Below are 20,076 nucleotides of genomic sequence, written 5' to 3'. Positions count from 1 at the left end.
ATGTTAGGATACTCAGAACGCTCTAAAGGCTATAGAGTATACAACACAGAAACCAAAATTGTGGAAGAATCAATTCATGTCAGATTTGATGATAAGCTTGACCCTGAAAAGTCAAAGCTAGTTGAAAAGTTTGCAGATTTGGAAATCACTCTTGTAGAATCTGAGAAAACTCCAGAAGCAACTGTCACTCAAGACTCTGAAGAAATTAAATCTCCAGAAATTCCAAGGAAAGTTAAAAGTCATATTAACGTATCTGAAGAGTTGATTTTGGGAAACAAAGATGAACCTGTTAGAACCAGATCTACCTTCAGAACTTCTGAAGATATTCCTCTGGGACTAGTGTCTCTGATTGAGCCTACGTCCTGTGATGAAGCTCTTCAAGATAACGATTGGGTGGCAGCTATGCAAGAAGAATTAGATCAATTCTCCAAGAATGATGTCTGGGATCTCGTTCCTAAACCCAGAGGCACTCACGTCATTGGAACCAGATGGGTTTTCAGAAACAAGCTGAACGAGAAAGGAGAAGTTGTCAGAAACAAAGCACGACTGGTAGCTCAAGGTTATAGTCAACAAGAAGGTATTGATTATAATGAAACTTTTGCTCCAGTCGCGAGGTTAGAATCTATTCGTCTTCTTGTATCTTTTGCTATTAATCATTCTATTAAATTATATCAAATGGATGTCAAGAGTGCATTTCTTAATGGTTATATTTCAGAAGAAGTGTATGTCAATCAACCTCCAGGTTTTAAAAATTCAAACCTTCCAGAACATGTTTTTAAACTTAAGAAATCCTTATATGGACTTAAACAAGCTCCCAGAGCTTGGTATGAACGCTTAAGCAATTTTCTTCTGGAACAAAATTTTATCAGAGGGAAAGTTGATTCTACACTCTTTTGTAAAAACCTTAATAATGATCTCATGATATGCCAGATTTATGTTGATGATATTATTTTTGGTTCTGCTAATATCTCTGTTTGCCAAGAATTTTCTAAGTTAATGCAGGCAGAATTTGAAATGAGTTTGATGCAAGAACTAAAGTTCTTTCTGGGAATTCAAATTAATCAAACTCCAGAAGTCACGTACGTTCATCAAAGCAAGTACATTAAAGACGTTCTGAAGAAGTTTGACATGACTGAATGCAACTCTGCAAAAACTCCCATGCGCCCAACTTGCATTCTGGAAAAGGAAGAGGTAAGCAACAAGGTTTGTCAGAAGCTCTATCGAGGTATGATAGGCTCTCTTCTCTATCTGACTGCTACTCGTCCTGATATTCTCTTTAGCGTCTGTCTTTGTGCCAGATTCCAATCAGATCCTAGAGAATCTCATCTAACAGCTGTTAAGAGAATTCTTAAGTATCTGAAAGGAACTCCTAACCTGGGCCTGATGTATGAGAAAACATCAGAGTATAGACTCTCGGGTTATTGTGATGCAGACTACGCAGGAGATAGAATAGAACGAAAAAGTACTTCTGGAAATTGCCAGCTTCTGGGAAACAATCTGATCTCCTGGGCTAGCAAAAGACAGTCAACTATTGCTCTATCAACTGCAGAAGCAGAATATATCTCAGCATCACTGTGCACAACTCAGATGCTCTGGATGAAGCATCAGCTAGAAGATCTACAAATCTTTGAGAGTAACATTCCTATCTTTTGTGATAATACTGCTGCTATTTGTTTAAGTAAGAATCCCATTCTACATTCCAGAGCCAAACACATAGAAATAAAACATCATTTTATCAGAGACTATGTTCAGAAAGGGATAGTAACATTAAAGTTCATTGATACAGAACATCAATGGGCAGATATCTTTACTAAGCCTCTAGCTGAAGATAGATTTCTTTTCATCTTAGAAAATTTGAACATTAAAAATTGCCCTGAGTGAAAAATGGCTCTGAAAAATGTAAAATGTGAATCTGATGTAAACAAATGTACTTCTGCCTCTGACTCTGATACTTCTACCAAGTTAAGAAGATATTTGAGTTAGAAATCTTCAGAAACCAATCCTTTGGTATTCCTGAAGATCAGATACATCAACACGTGGAGTACCAAGCGTCTAACCCTAGAACTTCTAGACAGCTGTCAAAAGAAATCAAAGGTCAGAACGTTTGAAATCTCCTAGAGCAGTGTGCGTACTGTTGGGATTAGACATTCATTTATTAGCTGTAATCATTTTTCCCCCCAAACGTGCTATTTTGATTTTTGTGCTAACGCTGGAATGTGTGTCGTTTTGCATGTTTTTACTTAGAGTATATAAACACTTTCTCTCACTTTTCACACTTATCACTCTCACTCACTCTAAAACCCTAAACCCTCTTTCGAAGCATTCTCTGCAAGTTCTTCATCAATCTTCATCTTCTTCTTCATGGATGCTCAACAACAAGAAGTTTTTAACTTCTCTCAACAGATGGAATCAAGTTCTAATCCCCAAACCTCAAACACTCAAACTCCAACCGTTACCGGCGTCACCGTCACCCCTGTCTACAAAGAACCTCACGTTCTTGACCGTGAACGCCACATAAACCTTTCAACTCCCTTTGAAGGTTTGGACGTCTTGTGTGAATCGCTGGTTGATTTCGACAACCTAAGAAGAAATGGCGTTGATCTAACTGGAGAACTTCGTCAACAAGGGTGGGAGAACTATTTCCAAAGGTTGTATGGTCCAATCTACCCTCTTTTGGTCAAAGAGTTCTGGAGACATGCTGATGCAGATGACAACTTCATCGTCTCATTTGTTCTGGGAGTGAAGATTGTTATTACTGAAGCGTCTATTCCTTCCTTGTTGAACATGGAGCAAAGTGGAGGAAAAAGGATTTACAACATTCCTCCTAGGTCTAAGCGCATCACTGAAGTCATCAACCCAACAATCTTCAAACCAAATGTTGAAGGAAACCCATCTAAGAACAAGGAGCTACACCAGAACCTCAGAGTGTGGCTGAAGATTATTCTGGGAACTATCCACCATCGTCCAACCTCCAACTCTTCTGATTACATTAATGCAGACCAGAAATGCATTATGTACTGCATCCAGAAAGGTGTGAAGATCAACCTCCCTGCTCTCCTCTTCAGATATCTGAGAGATTCAGTCAGAGAAACCAGGAATAACATGAAGCCCAGATCCTACATTCCTCTGGGAAGATTGCTCTCTGACGTCTTCATTGAGCATGGACTGGTAGATGAGCTGGAAAAGACCAAGTTGATGGATGATCTGGCAATTGATGTGGGGAAGCCTCTGAATGCCAGAAACCTCAAGAGTATGGGGATTATCAAGAAAATACAAGTCAAGCCAACTCTGGAAACATCCTGGGATAGCTTGAAAGATCAGAGGAAGATGCCTCATGGCCTGGCCAGATTCTTCAAGAATGAGCCCAGAGACGCTGTTGCCCTCTATCTTCATCGTCTGCTGGAAGAAGGTGTTGATGTCTCTGATTTCAGCCTCGATGACTGTCTGGACTCTGAAGAAGATTTAGTCAGATACAAGAGAGGTATTTCTGAGAGAAAGATAGCACCACCAGCAAAGAAAGCCAGACTTGAAGGAGCTTCTGGAAGCGGATCTTCAGCTCCTCTGCAATTTTCTACTGGTAAGTCTGTTCCTCCTGCTACCTCTGAATTTATGATGGCTTCCTCTAACCCTCTCTCTTCACAAACCATTTATACCACTTCTGACATTTCACCCTCAATCACCAGAACCTCCCAACCTACACCAGTTCTAAACATAGCCAGAACTTTCATTCCTCCCTCTAAACCTGCACAAACTCACCAAAGCACCTCTTCTTCTTCATCCTCTGAACCTGAATCACCTCCCTATGTTTCCCTCTCATCTGACCCTGAATTTTCTGACCCTGAATCCCCTACCATAGCCACACTATATGCTCAGAAACTTGCTTCACAACAACAAACACAAACCACAGAACCTGAAATAACTTCATCACTACAACAAACAACCACCATACCTTCTGAAAACCAACCCTCTGACCATCCCACTTCTGATATCAACCCACCAAACATTCCCGCTGTCCCAGAACCAGAATCCGAACCTTTAGATTTAAACCCATTTTACACTTCACCCCAAACATCTGAACCTTCACCAGAAGCAGAATCTGAACCCCAACCTGAGTCAGAATCTGAACCTCAAACCTTGAATCTCAGCCCTCCACCTCATACTTCTGAACCAGAACCTGAACCTGAACTTTCTAAACCTACCCTTAAGGAAGCCATTATGATGATTGCAGAGGCTTCAGTTCAAAAGGTCGATTCTCTGGTCGCTAACTCTGAAATCAGTGATGATCCTCAATCTGTAAGGACACACTGGAACAGAGTCATTGGCTGGATGACATCTGAGTCTTTTAGGCTGAAGAGTGTCTCTGAACAAGTCAGAAATGACTACATCAGAGATGCTGAGGCAAGACTCCAGGAGAGACTTGCCAGAGAGGCTGAAGCCAAAAGGCTGGAGGAAGAGAGGTTGGCCAGAGAAGCAGAAGAAGCAAAAAGGTTAGAAGAAGAACGACTTGCTAAAGAAGCTGAACTCCTAAGGCAAAAGGAAGCTGAAGCAAAGGCTCTGGCAGATGCAGAAGCTCAAGCTGCTGCTGAAGCTGAAGCTCAGCAAGCTCTGACTCTGGGGGAGTCATCTTCTGTGATTCCTACGGTTCTTCAGACTCTGAAAGAACTCAAGCAAGATCAGAATGAGCTCCGGGCCAGAATGGACAAGCAAGATACTGTCAACGAAAACATCCAGAACATGCTTGCTATGCTGCTTCAGAGAATGCCTCCGCCTCCGAACCCTTAGGCACTTAGGAGTTATTTGTTTTTACTTGCCTATTGTTTTTTGCTTCTGTCTTCTTTTGGATCTGATGTTTTTTTTTTTTTCTTGTTCTTTTGACTCTGATGTTTTGTTTGTTGCCTTTGTGCTTCTATCTATGAATTTTTCAAGTTTTTCTCTTTATTTATTTTCTCTTTACTTATTTCTTTTACTATGTCTTTTTGATTCTGACAAAAAGGGGGAGAAAGTAATTATTAGCTCTGATGAAAATATTGTCTAAAACCATTAAGCATTCTGCAACAATTTTTTTTTATAAACAAAATTATCTAACTTGGACTTAAGAAATTGCAGAAAATCTCAGAAACCTCTTTACTTAAGAAACTCTGGTAAGAACTTCAGAACCTCTGAACTCCCTAGCACTAACTCAGGGGGAGCTTCTGTCTATCTGATCTAATTTTATTCATGTTTCATCTGCTAATTAAAGTTGTTTTGTCATCATCAAAAAGGGGGAGATTGTAAGAACAAAAATTGTGATACAACAGATTCCTTGATTTTGATGATAACAAAGGATGAAACCAAAAATGGCACCTTACGAAAAGTTTCTAAGTGTGCAGGACTCTGATAACATCATCAGATACAATACCAGATCAGAAGCATATTATCAAATGATCAGAAGCTCTGAAGTTGAAACAAGTTCAAGAAAGTCTAACTCTGAACTAAACAACAAGTATCAGAAGCATCTGAACAAGAAGTAAGTCCTAGAACCTCTGACTCTGAACAACGCTTTCTGAAGAATCTCTTTAGATCAACATCAGAAGCAAGATTCCAAGTTTCTCCAGAAACACAAATACTCTGATTATGGTTTTGCTAATCATGAAAGAGTAACGTTGAAGACAAGTAAAGATTTTTCAAATGAATTTCCTAATTGAGAAAGAGACGTTAATCTCCAATCTCAATAAAGAAAATACTACTTGTGGTAAGTAGTCATTTCAAGAAGAAAAAGTCATCCTGCATTAGCTAATTATGTGATGGCGTAACTTCATATCAATATCCACCAGTTTCAACTACTACTTCAACTGATCTATATAAAGGATTGCAAATCAACTTTCAGTAAGACACAGCCAATAAGCCAAAACTATACTGAAACTTCAACATTCAAGAAAAACACTCTTGCTCTCAAGCATTCACGAAGCTTTTGCTTATTACGTGAAAAACTCTTGTTCTTAATATTGTAATACTTGCTTTCTTAGAAGCACTCTAGATTACATAAATCCTTCTTTTATTGTTTGTTGATTTCCTCAAGTGACTTAGTGTAGTCTGTAGACTTGAGAGGACTAAGAGATTTTTCTCTTAGGCGTTGTTTGTAATCTTTCAAGATTAGTGGATTAAGTCCTTGTTGAAGGCGAAATCACCTTGGTCGGGTGGACTGGAGTAGCTTTGTGTTATAAGCGAACCAGTATAAAATCCTTGTGTGATTCTCAGTTTGAAAAGCGCTTATTTTTCAAAACAATTCAAACCCCCCCTTTCTTGTTTTTCTCACCTTCAGATTGGGAATCAAGAAATGAATAAACTATTTTTGGCATTTTTTTTTAAAAATTAAACTTGAATCAAAATAATGGAAAGGTCAAACTTCAAAATTAATTCAAATCAACCTTTAAAGGTCCAAGTAACTTATCCCAAGTTCAACAAGGTCACACAAAGTTTGACAAAAAATTTCAGCATTTTTAAAAGTCAGAAACTATTTTTAATCAATTAAAAATGAATAAAAATAACTTAGTTGAACTAAAATCTCAAATAAATCTCAAATCAATTTAAAAATTGATGAGAATATTTTTCATAGATCTATCATCATTCAAAGAGGTTGAGAAAATATTTTTTGTATTTTTTGAATATCAAAAACTATTTAAAATGAATTAAAAATAACCAGAAAGGAGAAAATTCATAAAAAATATCAAATGATGAAATAAAAAATATTAAAAATCAGAAATAGAAACTAGAAATTATTTGGGAAATAATGCAATTGGTCCCATAATTTTCGGATTAAAAATGAAAGAGATGTTGATTTTGGAAATAAAATGGAATTTAAGAAAATAAAAACAGAAATTAGAAATTGGAAAAAACGAGAGCCCTTGGATCTGAGCTCATTAATTGAGCTGGCAGATCCAAAGATCCAGAGGCGCGCGCTCATGGTAATCCACGGTCAATGCAATCACATGGAAACCAAAGAAAAGTCATAATAAGCAATGGTCAGGATTCGATCTGGGAAACACATCCAATGGCCAGAATTCAAACTGGCAACAGGCGGTCACCGGAGCCACCTTCTTCTCCGGTGAGCCTCCAGATTCCGGTCAATTTTGCAGGTTTTCAAACCTTAATGAAAATGCACGATCCTTATACCAAAATGAAGCTGGGGTGATGTACATCACCCCTGTAACCTTGAATCACACTCAAGATTCCTATAAATGGAGAAATCTGAGGTGGAAGATTCAGGTATACAAAATGCAGATCAAGGAAAAGCAAAATTGAAGCTACCACTAGCTTGCCTCTCAAGTGAAGACTTCAGAAAACATTTTGGGCAAGCAAATAGATCACATAAATGAGAGATTCGAAGAAAATACCAGTTGAAGAGTGAGCTTGATTTCTGGAGAATTGGACTTGATTCTTTGCTTGCTTTACCAAACCAGAACTTCAATGAGATGAATGATGAAGGTTTAGAAGCATTAGATCTAAGAATTCAACCAGATGAAGTTGAATTTTAGATCTGAAAAATTTGAGAAAAAATGAAATTGCTTCTTTAGTGATGGCTATGGAGAGAATTCTGCAGCGTTTCAGGTTGAATCAGGTGTGTGAAATGAATGGAATGAGGTCTCTATTTATAGAGGAAGTGGCAAGGAGAATGTGATCAATCCGTGTGCATGGCATGTGGAGCTTCATTGCATGGGCTTGCATGATCATGCACAAGGCCCAAAAACAATGCCAAATGAATTTTGAGCATCAGCCAAATGAAATTGGACGTGTGACTTGCAAGGTAATTGCTTATGTACCAAGATTTCAAGTGAATTCCTCATTTGTACCTAAACATTCATATCTTCGAAAGTCCCAATGAAAAAATCCAAACATGATCATGAGAGTAATGGATGGAAAGGTCTTGATGTAAGGAACAATTGTTATGTTGGGAAAAAATCCATTTGAAGTGTGGAAATTTATGAAATTTGAGTTTAAAGTGCAAGGTGCATGACATGTCAAGGCAAGGTTTCTAAAATTGGCCAATTTTCAAGCCCCTCTGTTTTGATAATGAAGCCTCAAATGGAAAAACCTCCAACATCAAAGTTGTAGATCTTTTCAAGACAACCAAAATGGACTTAAGTTTAGCATCATTTGGATTTTTGATAAAAGAGTTATGGGCACTTGAAGTTGAACTTTTTTGCCTTTTAATGCCTTTGGTCAAAAAGGACCTATAATGTTTTGCATTATCACATGTATTTCCTTTGAGATTTTGAAAATTTGTTCAACATAATATTTGAATTAGACATCTTAAGCTTTTCAAAGCATTTTATCCCACCTCAAAATCATAAAAAATGAATGAGTTATGTCCTTGGGAAGTTGACCAAAAATTAGGGTTTCAGTCAAAATGACCTATAATGTTTTGGAATGGATGATGAACTTCCAAGCTTAAAATCAAATTTTGATGAACATGAAAGTTGTTCATATTGTCCTTAAGAACACTTTTGATTTTGGAATCATCTCCATTTGACCAACACATCAAAAGGTAGGTCTCAGTGCATTTCAAAATAGTCAGATGAATTGACTGATCAACTTCTCAAGTCCATGACTCATATCTTAAGGAATTGATGATTGAGGACACTCAAATAAGTTCAAATATGCATGAAATGAATAGTTAAAGGACTTCTCTTGATTGTATTTGATCATGGGCTGAGGTTGCTTCAGGAGCAAGGCATTGTGGTGCATAGATGAATTAGGTTTTTTTGAAGAACAAGGCCTCAAGCCCTTTGACTTGCTTTGATCAAAATGATGAATTGAGGTACTAGGGAGGTATATTTGATGGATGAGAGCTTTGGGAACCATTACCATGCTTGCTATTATCTCCTCTTGACCATGTCTTTGTACTAATGATCTCCTTGAAGCTTTGGACCTTGTGATTGCTCAAGCTACAAAACAAAAGATGTTAGTGACATATTTTTGTGATTTTGGTTAGTAAAAAAAAATGAGAAAAGCAATGATATACAATTCAAACATGCTTGGGGATCTCACACCACTCACAAGGAGTCCCACCCAAGGGTAAAGGGAACCAAGATGCTTATGATCCTTGAGGTTATGCAAATGAAATGTTAGGATGCCATGAGGGATTTTAAGGCCAAAATTGGGGTCTTACAACAAGAATCATTTTTCTTAATTTTGAATGATTGGGAAACACGAGTGTTTGGTGAGATCTGAGTGAACGCCTTCACAAGATCGAAGATGAATGATGGAAATTGTATCTTAAATATGAAGCTTATAGTAATTGATGGAAATAACTGGAATCAATGGATGATTCAGATGCATGTGTATCTGGTTCTCAAGATGTTCTTGATCTCGTCAATGACGCTTATGCAGAGGTTACAACATATGCAATTGCGGCACAAAGGAAAACGTATATAGAGTTAAGGAAGAAATATCAGAAGAGATTTATGCTACATCCATAAGTGTGCGTATGTGAATTTGTTTGAGAAGGTCGCTAATTCGACGATGATGAAGGCTGCATGGGACATACTGGTATGTTTCTATTGAGTTGATGCATTAGTGAAGAAGGTGAAGCTTCAATCTCTGTGTAAGCAGTATCGAATCTCAACATGAAGAACAATGAGAAGATACCATATTATATTTCCAGAGTGATTATGGTCACAAATAAGATATTTATTCCTCAGTTTGATTACATTGTTGTAGCAAGTAATCATTGAGGAGGCACTAAGATATCTTACTCCTTAGTTTGATTACATTGTTGTAGCAATTGGACATTCTAAGGATCTGAGTACCATGAGAATTGAAGAGTTGCAAAGTAGTCTAGAGGGACAAGAGTTGCGTCTAACTGAGAGAACCTCTAAAAGAGAGGTAGAGCAGGCTCTGGAGGCGTCTTCTGGTAAGAAGAATTAGAAATATTCTTGGTCTAATTCCAAAATGAGACATGGTAGTGGTTATCAAAAGTCGGAAGTCTTCAATTCTGATGAGAAGAAACATCTGAAGGGAAATGAGAAGTTTGACAAGAAGAATGTTCAATGTTACTATTGTAAGAATTTTGGTGACTTTCCTGCTGACTGATGGTCAAACAATGAACGAAAATCAGAAGAAGTAAACATAGACAAAGGAGAATCTAATGATGAACCTGTGCTATTGATGGCTTTTGAATCTGATGGTGGATATTTGGTAAATTGGTGTATATGGACACTAGTTACTCAAATCACCTAAATGGAAACAAACAATGGCTGATTAATTTTGACTCTAGAAAGAGGAAAAACAACCAGATTTGTTGATGATAAGTATCTAAGTACTAAAGGAATGGGAAATGTCAAGGTCAAAGTGAAGAATGGAAAAACAGTTCTGATCAAGGATGTTTGGTATGTTCCTAGCATGAAAAGAAATATGTTTGGTATGTTTGGTATGTAGGTCAGCTAATTGAGAAAGACTTCTCAGCTACTATGAAGGACAATCTCTTGAGGTTGTATGATTCTGATCAGAAGCTGATTATGCAGACTAAATAAGGAAGCAACAGAACATTCAAGGTGAATGTGGAGACAATTGATACTAAATTACTTTGTGCAGAAGGTGCTAAAGGTGACAATGAGTTATGGAAAGAGATATTGAGGCATATGAACTTCAGAAGCTTAGGGCATATGAGTTCTAAGAAGTTGGTATATGGCAATCCTAAGATTGTGAAGCCTGAGAAGTCATGTGAGATATGCGTGAAAGGTAATCAACCAATATTATCATTTGCATCAGAAGTAGCTCCAAGAGCAAAACATGCTTTAGGAGTAGTGCAATCTAATATATATGGAACATTTGAACTACCTTCACTTGGAGGAAACAAGTATTTTGTGTCATTTGTGGATGAGTTCATAAGAATGACATGGGTATCACTCACCAAGTTTAAGCATGTGGTGTTTGTTGAGTTTCAGAAGTTCAAGGTGATGGTTGAAAAAAAGAGTGTTCAGAAGCTAAAAAACCTCAGAACTGATGATGGAGGTGAGTACAACTCTACAAATTTCAAGAGATATTGTAAGGAGAAATGAATTAAGCACGGGGTTACTGATCCGTACACTTCTTAGCATAATGCTCTTGCTGAAAGAAGAAACATAACCTTGCTTGATATGACAAAGAGCATGCTGAAGGAGAAGAAGCTCGCTCACACCTTATGGGAAGAGGTTGTTGTCACTACAGCATATGTGTTTAATATGTGTCCAACTAAGAAGCTGAAGGAAATTGTTCCTTTTGAGAAGTGGACTGGAGATAAGCAAAGTGTGAGCCATTTGAAATTTTTTGGTTCTGTTTGATATAAACATGTACCAGATGCTAAAAGAAGGAAGTTGGATTATATAAGCATAGGTATGTTGCTTGTAGGGTACCACAGTACTTGTGCTTATAAGCTCTACTATCATGTTACTAACAAAGTTGAATTCAGTAGAGATTTGATTGTGAAGAAATCAGAACCGTGGGATTGGAACAAGTCTCAATCCATCTCTGGTGCAATTTTAACACTTGATTTAACTTCTGAAAGACATTTCAGACTCTGAAGTAGATTATGGGTATCAAGTTGAGTCAGAGTATGAAGGCGAATTCGAATTTGCAGGTGAATCTGATTCTGATCCAGATTCTGATGATGGTCTAGAATCTGGTGGTAATCATGCCTCTAAAGGTAGTCAAGTATCTGATATTATTCTAACATTTGAAGAATATTCTAAACAAGTTCAAAGAGCACAAAGAATCAGATAAATACCAAGAAGATTTGCAAAGTTTGACATGTTGCAAGATATTTAGATAGACTCTGGAGGGGAAGTCATTCAGTGTGTCGTATGGGTAGACTCTGAACCAGACATTACAAAAGAAGCTCTCAAGAAAACAGTGTGGCTGAAGGCCATGATAGAAAAACTTGAGGCTATAGAAAGAAACAAAACTTGGGAGTTGACTGAGCTTCCAAAGAACAAGAAATCCACCAATTTCAGATGTGTTTACAAGGTGAAACTAAAGCCAGATGATTCAATTGGAAAACACAAAGCAAGGTTAGTAGCTAGAGGATTTCTATTGAAATTTGGACTAGAATACTTTTAGGTGTTTTCTCCTATAGCTAGACATGAAATAATCATACTTGTGATTGTTATAGCTGCTAACAGGAATTGGCATCTGATGCATTTAGATGTGAAATCTGCATTTCTGAAGGATCCTTTACAAGAGGAAGTTTATGTATTACAACCTCTTAGAATTATGAAAAAGAATCAGGAGGGGATAATGTACAAGTTACATAAAGCTTTGTATGGGTTGAAACAAGCTCCTAGAGCCTGAAATCTGAAAATTGATTCATTTTTCAATCTTCAAGAATTCAAAAAATGTGAGATGGAGTATGGCGTTTGTGTTTAACATACACCTGATAGCAATATGATTATGGTCTGTCTCTATGTTGACGACATATTATTGACAGGGAGTTGCTTAGATGAGATAACTAAGTTCAAAAAGGTGCTTATGAATGATATTGAGATGATTGATCTAGGAAATATGACATATTTTATAGGAATAGAGATTGTGTACTCTAAAAAGGGTATAATCTTGCATCTGTTGACGTATGAACTTGATATTCTGAAGAGATTTGAGCTAATAAATTGTAAGTCTGCAATCACACCTGCTGAAACAAATCACAAGTTGGATTTCGATGATGAGGGTGATGATGTTGAGGCTACGATTTTTAAATAGTTGGTAGGCTCATTGAATACCAGACCTGATATTTGATATGCAGTTGGAATGATGAGTAGGTTTATGAACAAACCAAAGTGGTCATATTACAAGACGTTGTCAAGATACTGAGGTATGTTAAGGCAATTCTTAAGTATGGAGTTTTATTCCCTTCTGGTGTGGAAACTCAGTTAGAGTTGATATGTTATTCAGACTCTGATTGGTGTGGAGACAGAGTTGACCGAAGAAATACTTCTGGATATTTTTTCAAGCATCTGGGAGGTCCTATTTCTTAGTGCTCCAAGAGACAACCATTGGTTCTATTGTCAAACTGTGAAGCTGAGTATATTTTAGGTGCTTTGTCTGCTTGTCAAGCTGTATGGATTCTGAACTTGCTGAAGGATCTGAAGATCAAGGTGCGCAAGTCTGTGAAGTTGATGATTGATAACAAATAAGCTATAAGTCTTGCCAAAAATCTATTGCTGCATGGAAGAAGCAAACACATTGACACGAAGTTTCATTTTTCTTGTGGAACTAAGTTCAGAATGGGCAGCTTGAAATTGTGCATTGTAGTACCCAGAAGTAGCTGGCTGATATTCTGACTAAGACTATCAAGACTGAGCATTTTATCCACTTGAGGGATGAAATTAGTGTTGTTGATTATAGTTTTGAATATGGATTAAGGGATGGTATTGGAGTCCAATCAAATATTCAATTAGCATTTCATTTAAGTGTTATTTAAGTTTAATTTGAGATGCATTTAGTTTGACAATTGTTTTTTGTGTGTGTATAAATATTGAACTTCTGTTCAGTTAGAAAGTAGTGTAATAGATTTTTCATTCAATAGAAATTAGTTACAATTTTCTCTCTTCTCTATCTTCAATCTTCATCATCTTCATCTTCTTCCTCTTGTGCATTAACAGGGATTGCAAGCTGAACCTGAATAAAAATTTGGTGCACGAAGGTTATGGGTTGATCTTGTGATAAAAACTCAAGTTGATAGTAGAACTCTTAAGAAATATATATTATAGATTGTAATAGATCGCATGATTTAAGGTCGGACTAACATAAATTCTAGTGATCATTTTCAAAACTCTTTTATTTTATTTTATTGTATTTTATTTTCCATAATCAAATATATGTTTAAATCAATTCTTTTTATAAAAGAAAATTCAAAAATCAGTTAACACAAACCACTATTTTTTTAAGTAACTTTATCATAATTTTTGGTTGGATTTTTTATAGTTACTTTGTTATTATTGGCTAGAAACAATACTTTTTCTTTTAGCTATTGTTATTTTATTTTTTTTAGTAATTATTCTCTCTGTCTCAAAATAAATATAATAGACACTTTCACATAGATTAAAAAATATAATAAATTAAAAAAATTAATAGTAATTTTATCAAAATATCCTTATTAATTATTAATATATTTAAATTAATATTTATGTTAAATAAAAAAACAAAACATATTAATTATAGAGTATAATGAAAAGATAAAAGTTAAAATTATAACAAATATTTTGGAATAAATATTTTTTCCAAATACGATAATTATTTTACATGGAAGAATTATGAGTATTTTATCAAGCACTTAACGGAAATTAGACAAATAATAAGTATAAAAAAAAAACCTTAAAAAGGATAAGTAATTTCTCTATTGAGACACTCTTTAAGTAAAATAATGATTAGAGAGGATTGACCAGGTTTAGAGTTGAATGAGATCAAGAATGATGGTCAAATCATGCATGTAATATCTTAGTCAGCTCTCTCGTTGGTTGCTTCTCACCAACTACCTCATTTTTGTTTTGGTCCATACATATATATATCTACCAACCATGAATCAAAGAATAACAAGATCTTAGAGTGCCACGTTGCAATATCATAGCCACTCAACACCAAGTGATAATTAATCAAACGCTCCTAATTAATTCTCAACCAAACCACTTTTTGTTTTCTACTACTCCTTGTTTGTGCAACTTGTGTCTCTTTACCTACCATCCACACATCCACACATGCAATGCAAGATAGATAGAAAAATAATTAATAATAATAATAATAATAATGGAGCCTCCAAAACAAACATCTTATATAAAGCTCAACTACTCATCCTTCACATCTCAACAAATTCACTACATACCACTCTTTCATTCTTTCTTTTTTCATAACCACTTATCTTTCCTTTCCATTCTCTCAAAATTCTAACTATATTCATCAACAACTATCAATTACTTAACATGGAAGCAATAGGTGCAGCCATTACAAAAAACAACAGCGGTTACGATTCATTCTGTTTGACCAATGCTAAAAATAATAACATGAAAGTGAATGACTCTGATCCTTTGAATTGGGGTGTTGCCGCCGAGGCAATGAAAGGTAGTCACTTGGACGAGGTGAAACGTATGGTGGATGAGTACCGGAAGCCGGTGGTCCGTCTTGGTGGTGAGACGCTCACAATTTCTCAGGTAGCTGCCATTGCTGCACATGATCATGGTGTGAAGGTGGAGCTGTCAGAATCTGCTAGGGCTGGCGTTAAGGCGAGCAGTGACTGGGTGATGGAGAGTATGAACAAAGGCACAGACAGTTACGGTGTCACCACCGGCTTCGGCGCCACCTCTCACCGTCGAACCAAACAAGGCGGTGCTTTGCAGAAAGAACTCATTAGGTAATTACATCTCTATCTCCTTATACTATCATTTTTCTTTCATGGACTTTCATAAGAAATATGCTTATTCTTTTGAACTCTTGTTTTCAGATTTTTGAATGCTGGAATATTTGGAAATGGAACTGAGTCAAGCCATACACTACCACATACAGCAACAAGAGCTGCTATGCTTGTGAGAATCAACACACTTCTCCAAGGTTATTCAGGAATTAGATTTGAAATCTTGGAAGCTATAACCAAACTCATTAACAACAACGTCACCCCATGTTTACCGCTTCGTGGTACAATCACAGCTTCTGGAGATTTAGTCCCTCTTTCTTACATTGCTGGTTTATTAACTGGAAGACCAAATTCCAAAGCTCATGGACCGTCTGGAGAAATTCTTAACGCAAAAGAAGCTTTTCAATCAGCTGGAATCAATGACGGATTCTTTGAATTGCAACCAAAAGAAGGCCTTGCACTTGTTAATGGAACCGCTGTTGGTTCCGGTTTAGCTTCTATTGTTCTATTTGAAGCTAACATCCTGGCTGTCTTGTCTGAAGTCCTATCCGCTATTTTTGCTGAAGTTATGCAAGGGAAACCTGAGTTTACTGATCATTTGACACATAAGTTGAAGCACCATCCTGGTCAAATTGAGGCTGCTGCTATTATGGAACACATTTTGGATGGAAGTGCTTATGTCAAAGCAGCTAAGAAGTTGCATGAGATGGATCCTCTCCAGAAGCCAAAACAAGATAGATATGCACTTAGAACTTCACCACAATGGCTTGGTCCTTTAATTGAGGTGATTAGATTCTCTACCAAGTCAATTGAGCGAGAGATCAACTCTGTTAATGATAATCCCTTGATTGATGTTTCAAGAAACAAGGCTTTGCATGGTGGAAATTTTCAAGGAACGCCTATTGGTGTATCCATGGATAATACACGTTTGGCTCTTGCGTCAATTGGTAAACTCTTGTTTGCTCAATTCTCTGAACTCGTCAATGATTTTTACAACAACGGGTTGCCTTCGAATCTCTCAGCTAGTAGAAATCCCAGCTTGGATTATGGTTTCAAAGGATCGGAAATTGCCATGGCTTCTTATTGTTCTGAGTTACAATATCTTGCAAACCCAGTTACAACTCATGTTCAAAGTGCTGAGCAACACAACCAAGATGTGAACTCTTTGGGTTTGATATCTTCTAGGAAAACATATGAAGCCATTGAGATCCTTCAACTCATGTCTTCCACATTCTTGATTGCACTTTGCCAAGCAATTGACTTAAGACATTTGGAGGAGAATTTGAAAAACTCAGTTAAGAACATTGTAAGCCAAGTTGCTAAAAGGACCCTTACAACAGGTGTGAATGGAGAACTTCATCCTTCAAGGTTTTGTGAAAAGGACTTGTTGAGAGTGGTTGATAGGGAGCATGTGTTTGCCTATATTGATGATCCTTGTAGTGCTACATATCCATTGATGCAAAAATTGAGGCAGGTGTTAGTGGATCATGCATTAGTAAATGGTGAATCTGAGAAGAATTTGAACACATCAATCTTCCAAAAGATTGCAACATTTGAGGATGAGTTAAAGACCCTTTTGCCAAAGGAGGTGGAAAGTACTAGGGCTGCATACGAGAATGGAAATCCAACAGTTCCAAACAAGATCAAAGAATGCCGATCCTATCCACTTTACAAGTTTGTGAGAGAAGAATTGGGAACTAGTTTACTAACGGGAGAAAAGGTCATTTCACCCGGTGAAGAATGTGATAAATTGTTCACAGCTATTTGTCAGGGAAAAATCATCGATCCTCTTCTTGAATGCTTGGGAGACTGGAACGGTTCTCCTCTTCCGATTTGCTAACTTTATTGATTACGTTTAAGAATATTTTCTCTGTATTCATGTAAGTGTAGCAATATTAGATTTTTCATGCCTTTAACAAATTAATATGAAAAGAAATATTCATTTCAATTTCCTCCAATATCAAAGCAAAACTTGTAACTTATATTTATAATATAATTTTATTTTCTTTCTTGAAGCTTATACTGCAACAGCTTAATATACATAGTTTTAATATCAGTTTTACTCTCTGAACAGGCAGATAATGTCAGTTTTAGTCAGTCCCTCTGCTAGCAGAGCTTCAACTGATTGGTTCTGAGACGGGATAAATTTTAAGTTGTCATGCTCATTCGATCATTTCTGGTACCTAGTTGAATGGTGGTTGGGACTGGTTCTCTACCTATTCTGTTAAAGGTGGTATTCTATCAACTGATCCATTTGAGTTAGTACAAGCATTTGAATTAATTCCATACCAGTTATTGTTGCAGAGTCTTTCTATAGAGAAGGGATCTTATGTAGGTTATGTATTAGAGAGGATGTTGGGCAGGGTCTATATTATTATTATGGTCTAGTTAACAGATTCAATTATCTAGTCTTTCATTATTATTAAGATTTTTGGATTATTCTTGTTGTAACTCATTTGTGCATTTTATCTTACCATGACTTTCGAGCAATGAGCTCTCTACAAGTCTTTATAGAAGTTGCGTGGAGTTTCCGTTGATTGGGTTGGAATATCTCTTATACTCTCGATAATATTTTTTTTTATAGTATCTCATGTATTTCTAGTAAGAAATTATTTGCTTATAAAAAAATATCCTCAAGTTTAATGGTTGAAAAAATATTTAGTTTAAAAAGTTGTAGAATTATATCATTAAGTTTAGTACTAATATGTAAACTTAATAACCAAAATAAGTATAAGCCTTTAATACATGTTAAAGTATGTCAAATGTTTATTCTCATCATAGGAACTATATATCGCTAAAAATATTTGGAAAGGTAAAAATCTCAACTAAAGTACAGTTACATAAACAATCAACGAGCATTAGAAGTACTCCAAATTAAAGGAAACAACAAAAGCACAACAAAAAAGAACAACGCGCAAAGAAAACAAGAGAATCAGACAAAGATCAACGACACCAAGAATCGATCACGAAACTTTCTGAGAGAACCGAATGAGGGAAAGCAAGTAAGACTACCAGCAATTGAAAGGATGGTAGTTGGCCACCAAGTCCACCCCTATTTACCTAAGCATTTGAGATGGCCTGCTCCCAATCCAATGACAAAAAATCAACTCCTGATGCAAGCGATTGAATCCACTTCAAAGACGAGAAAATAATCAAGTTCATATAGTCACTCACTAACAATTTTTTTTAATAGAAAATAAGTTTATTTCACATCGTTCAAATAGTTGAGACCATTGAATGCCAAATAAAGGTCAGCCCAAATTCATACATGTATAAAAACCTTACAAATCATCCAAAATGAATGCTTTCTTTTTCATAATATGGTAATCCACTAATTTGAGATATTTTTCTTCATGAACTTCAGAAAGAAATTTGAGATTGGGGAAGGTAGGAGCGTTAGGAGTAGGGGCAACCCTTTAGGATGAACCTCTTGACACTCTTCCTCTTTTTGAAGTCATTTATACCTATAAAAACAACACACACAAAAAAACATTGTACAGAAAAAAAGAAAATAATTACGCAGAGAGTGCTCAGATGAATATGTGAAAAGAAAAAGGAGTAGAGAATGATTTGTTGAAAAAGTGATTTTCGAAATCACTATTTATAGGCCAACTAGCCATTTCCCATCCTGCGCATTATACATCCATCGTACACGTGATGGAAACGGTTAGCTTCAACGTCTCTCTCTAACGTTCATATCACGCGCGTCATGCCCTTATCGCGCGCACGATGATGGTGGTACATAGAATCTCCACAACGTCTCTATCGCGGGTGTTATGCACATATCACGCGCGTGATGGAGTCTTATCATACGTGTGATAGCCAGCGTGATTATTCCAAGGCTGAAACTTTTTCTTCTATCTTTTTTTCTTCTTTTCTTCTTCTTTTCTTTTCTTTTTCTTCTCTTATTTTACCTGTTTTCTCTTCTAGGAAAATAACGCCCAAATTGACATGTTTAAAAATTAAAATTCAATGCAACTAAAATAAATTATTACTGATGGATTGCCTCTCATCGAGCGCTTATTTCCCGTTATTAACTTGACGGTTCATTCCTAAGACACGTAAGGCGCAAGGGATACCCTCACGTCGGTTAACTCACTTGTTTCTTTTCCTTTGTCAACCTTACTACCTTTTTCCTCAAAATGGTAGCACGTATCCAAGTCTTCCATATACATTTCCATTCATACACATTAAAAATCACTATTCCTTTGATGAACTTCAAGGTAAGTTCACTCGTTTACACATATATCTTTGTTTTCCCAGTTTCCAAGAATGGACGTCCGAGAATAATCGACCCTCTTGAATCTTATTTTGTATCAAGTACCACAAAATCTGCATGAACGCTAACCCATCGACGTGTACTAACACGTCTTGTAAGACACCAAGTGGGTGAGTAACAAATGAATAATCTAAAGTGAGAGTCATGTTACACGATATGATCTCACCCACGCCCAATTCTTTCACCTTATTCAGTGGCATGACATTTATACTAGACCATAAATCACATAAAAGCATATGTGATCTTTACTCCACCAATATTACAAGAAATAGTAAACTTACCTAGATCTTTTAGCTTTGGTGGAAATGCTTGAGGCACTGCCATATCATCCTTTTCAATCATGTCTACCTGTTCATTGACCAATTTCTCTTTCGTCCCCTTTAATAATGCCTTCATAAGTTTAACAAACTTAGGCATTAGTTCTAAAATCACCTGAAACAAA

The 20,076-nt window shown here is 36.4% G+C and overlaps 1 protein-coding gene across 1 annotated transcript; it reads left to right on the top strand.

The window, feature by feature from the left end:
* The first annotated feature begins 14,801 nt into the window (after window positions 1-14,801).
* On the top strand, window positions 14,802-17,313 carry LOC127125805 (phenylalanine ammonia-lyase 2). The gene is made up of 2 exons (XM_051054630.1): window positions 14,802-15,355; window positions 15,446-17,313. The coding sequence occupies exons 1-2, from the start codon at window positions 14,928-14,930 to the stop codon at window positions 17,193-17,195; spliced, it is 2,178 nt and encodes a 725-aa protein (XP_050910587.1). The 5' UTR covers window positions 14,802-14,927; the 3' UTR covers window positions 17,196-17,313.
* Window positions 17,314-20,076: the final 2,763 nt, after the last annotated feature.

This window comes from Lathyrus oleraceus, chromosome 3, assembly GCF_024323335.1.
Source record: "Lathyrus oleraceus cultivar Zhongwan6 chromosome 3, CAAS_Psat_ZW6_1.0, whole genome shotgun sequence".
NCBI classification, from domain to species: domain Eukaryota; kingdom Viridiplantae; phylum Streptophyta; class Magnoliopsida; order Fabales; family Fabaceae; genus Lathyrus; species Lathyrus oleraceus.
Note: the sequence above shows the minus strand (reverse complement) of the source record. Positions and strands in the feature narration are given on the sequence as shown.

Excerpts from the sequence above, each read along its gene's own strand:
- LOC127125805 (XM_051054630.1), top strand. The coding sequence starts at position 14,928 with ATGGAAGCAATAGGTGCAGCCATTACAAAAAACAACAGCGGTTACGAT. Across the intron at positions 15,356-15,445 it reads TTGCAGAAAGAACTCATTAG|ATTTTTGAATGCTGGAATAT; the intron begins GTAATTACATCT and ends TCTTGTTTTCAG.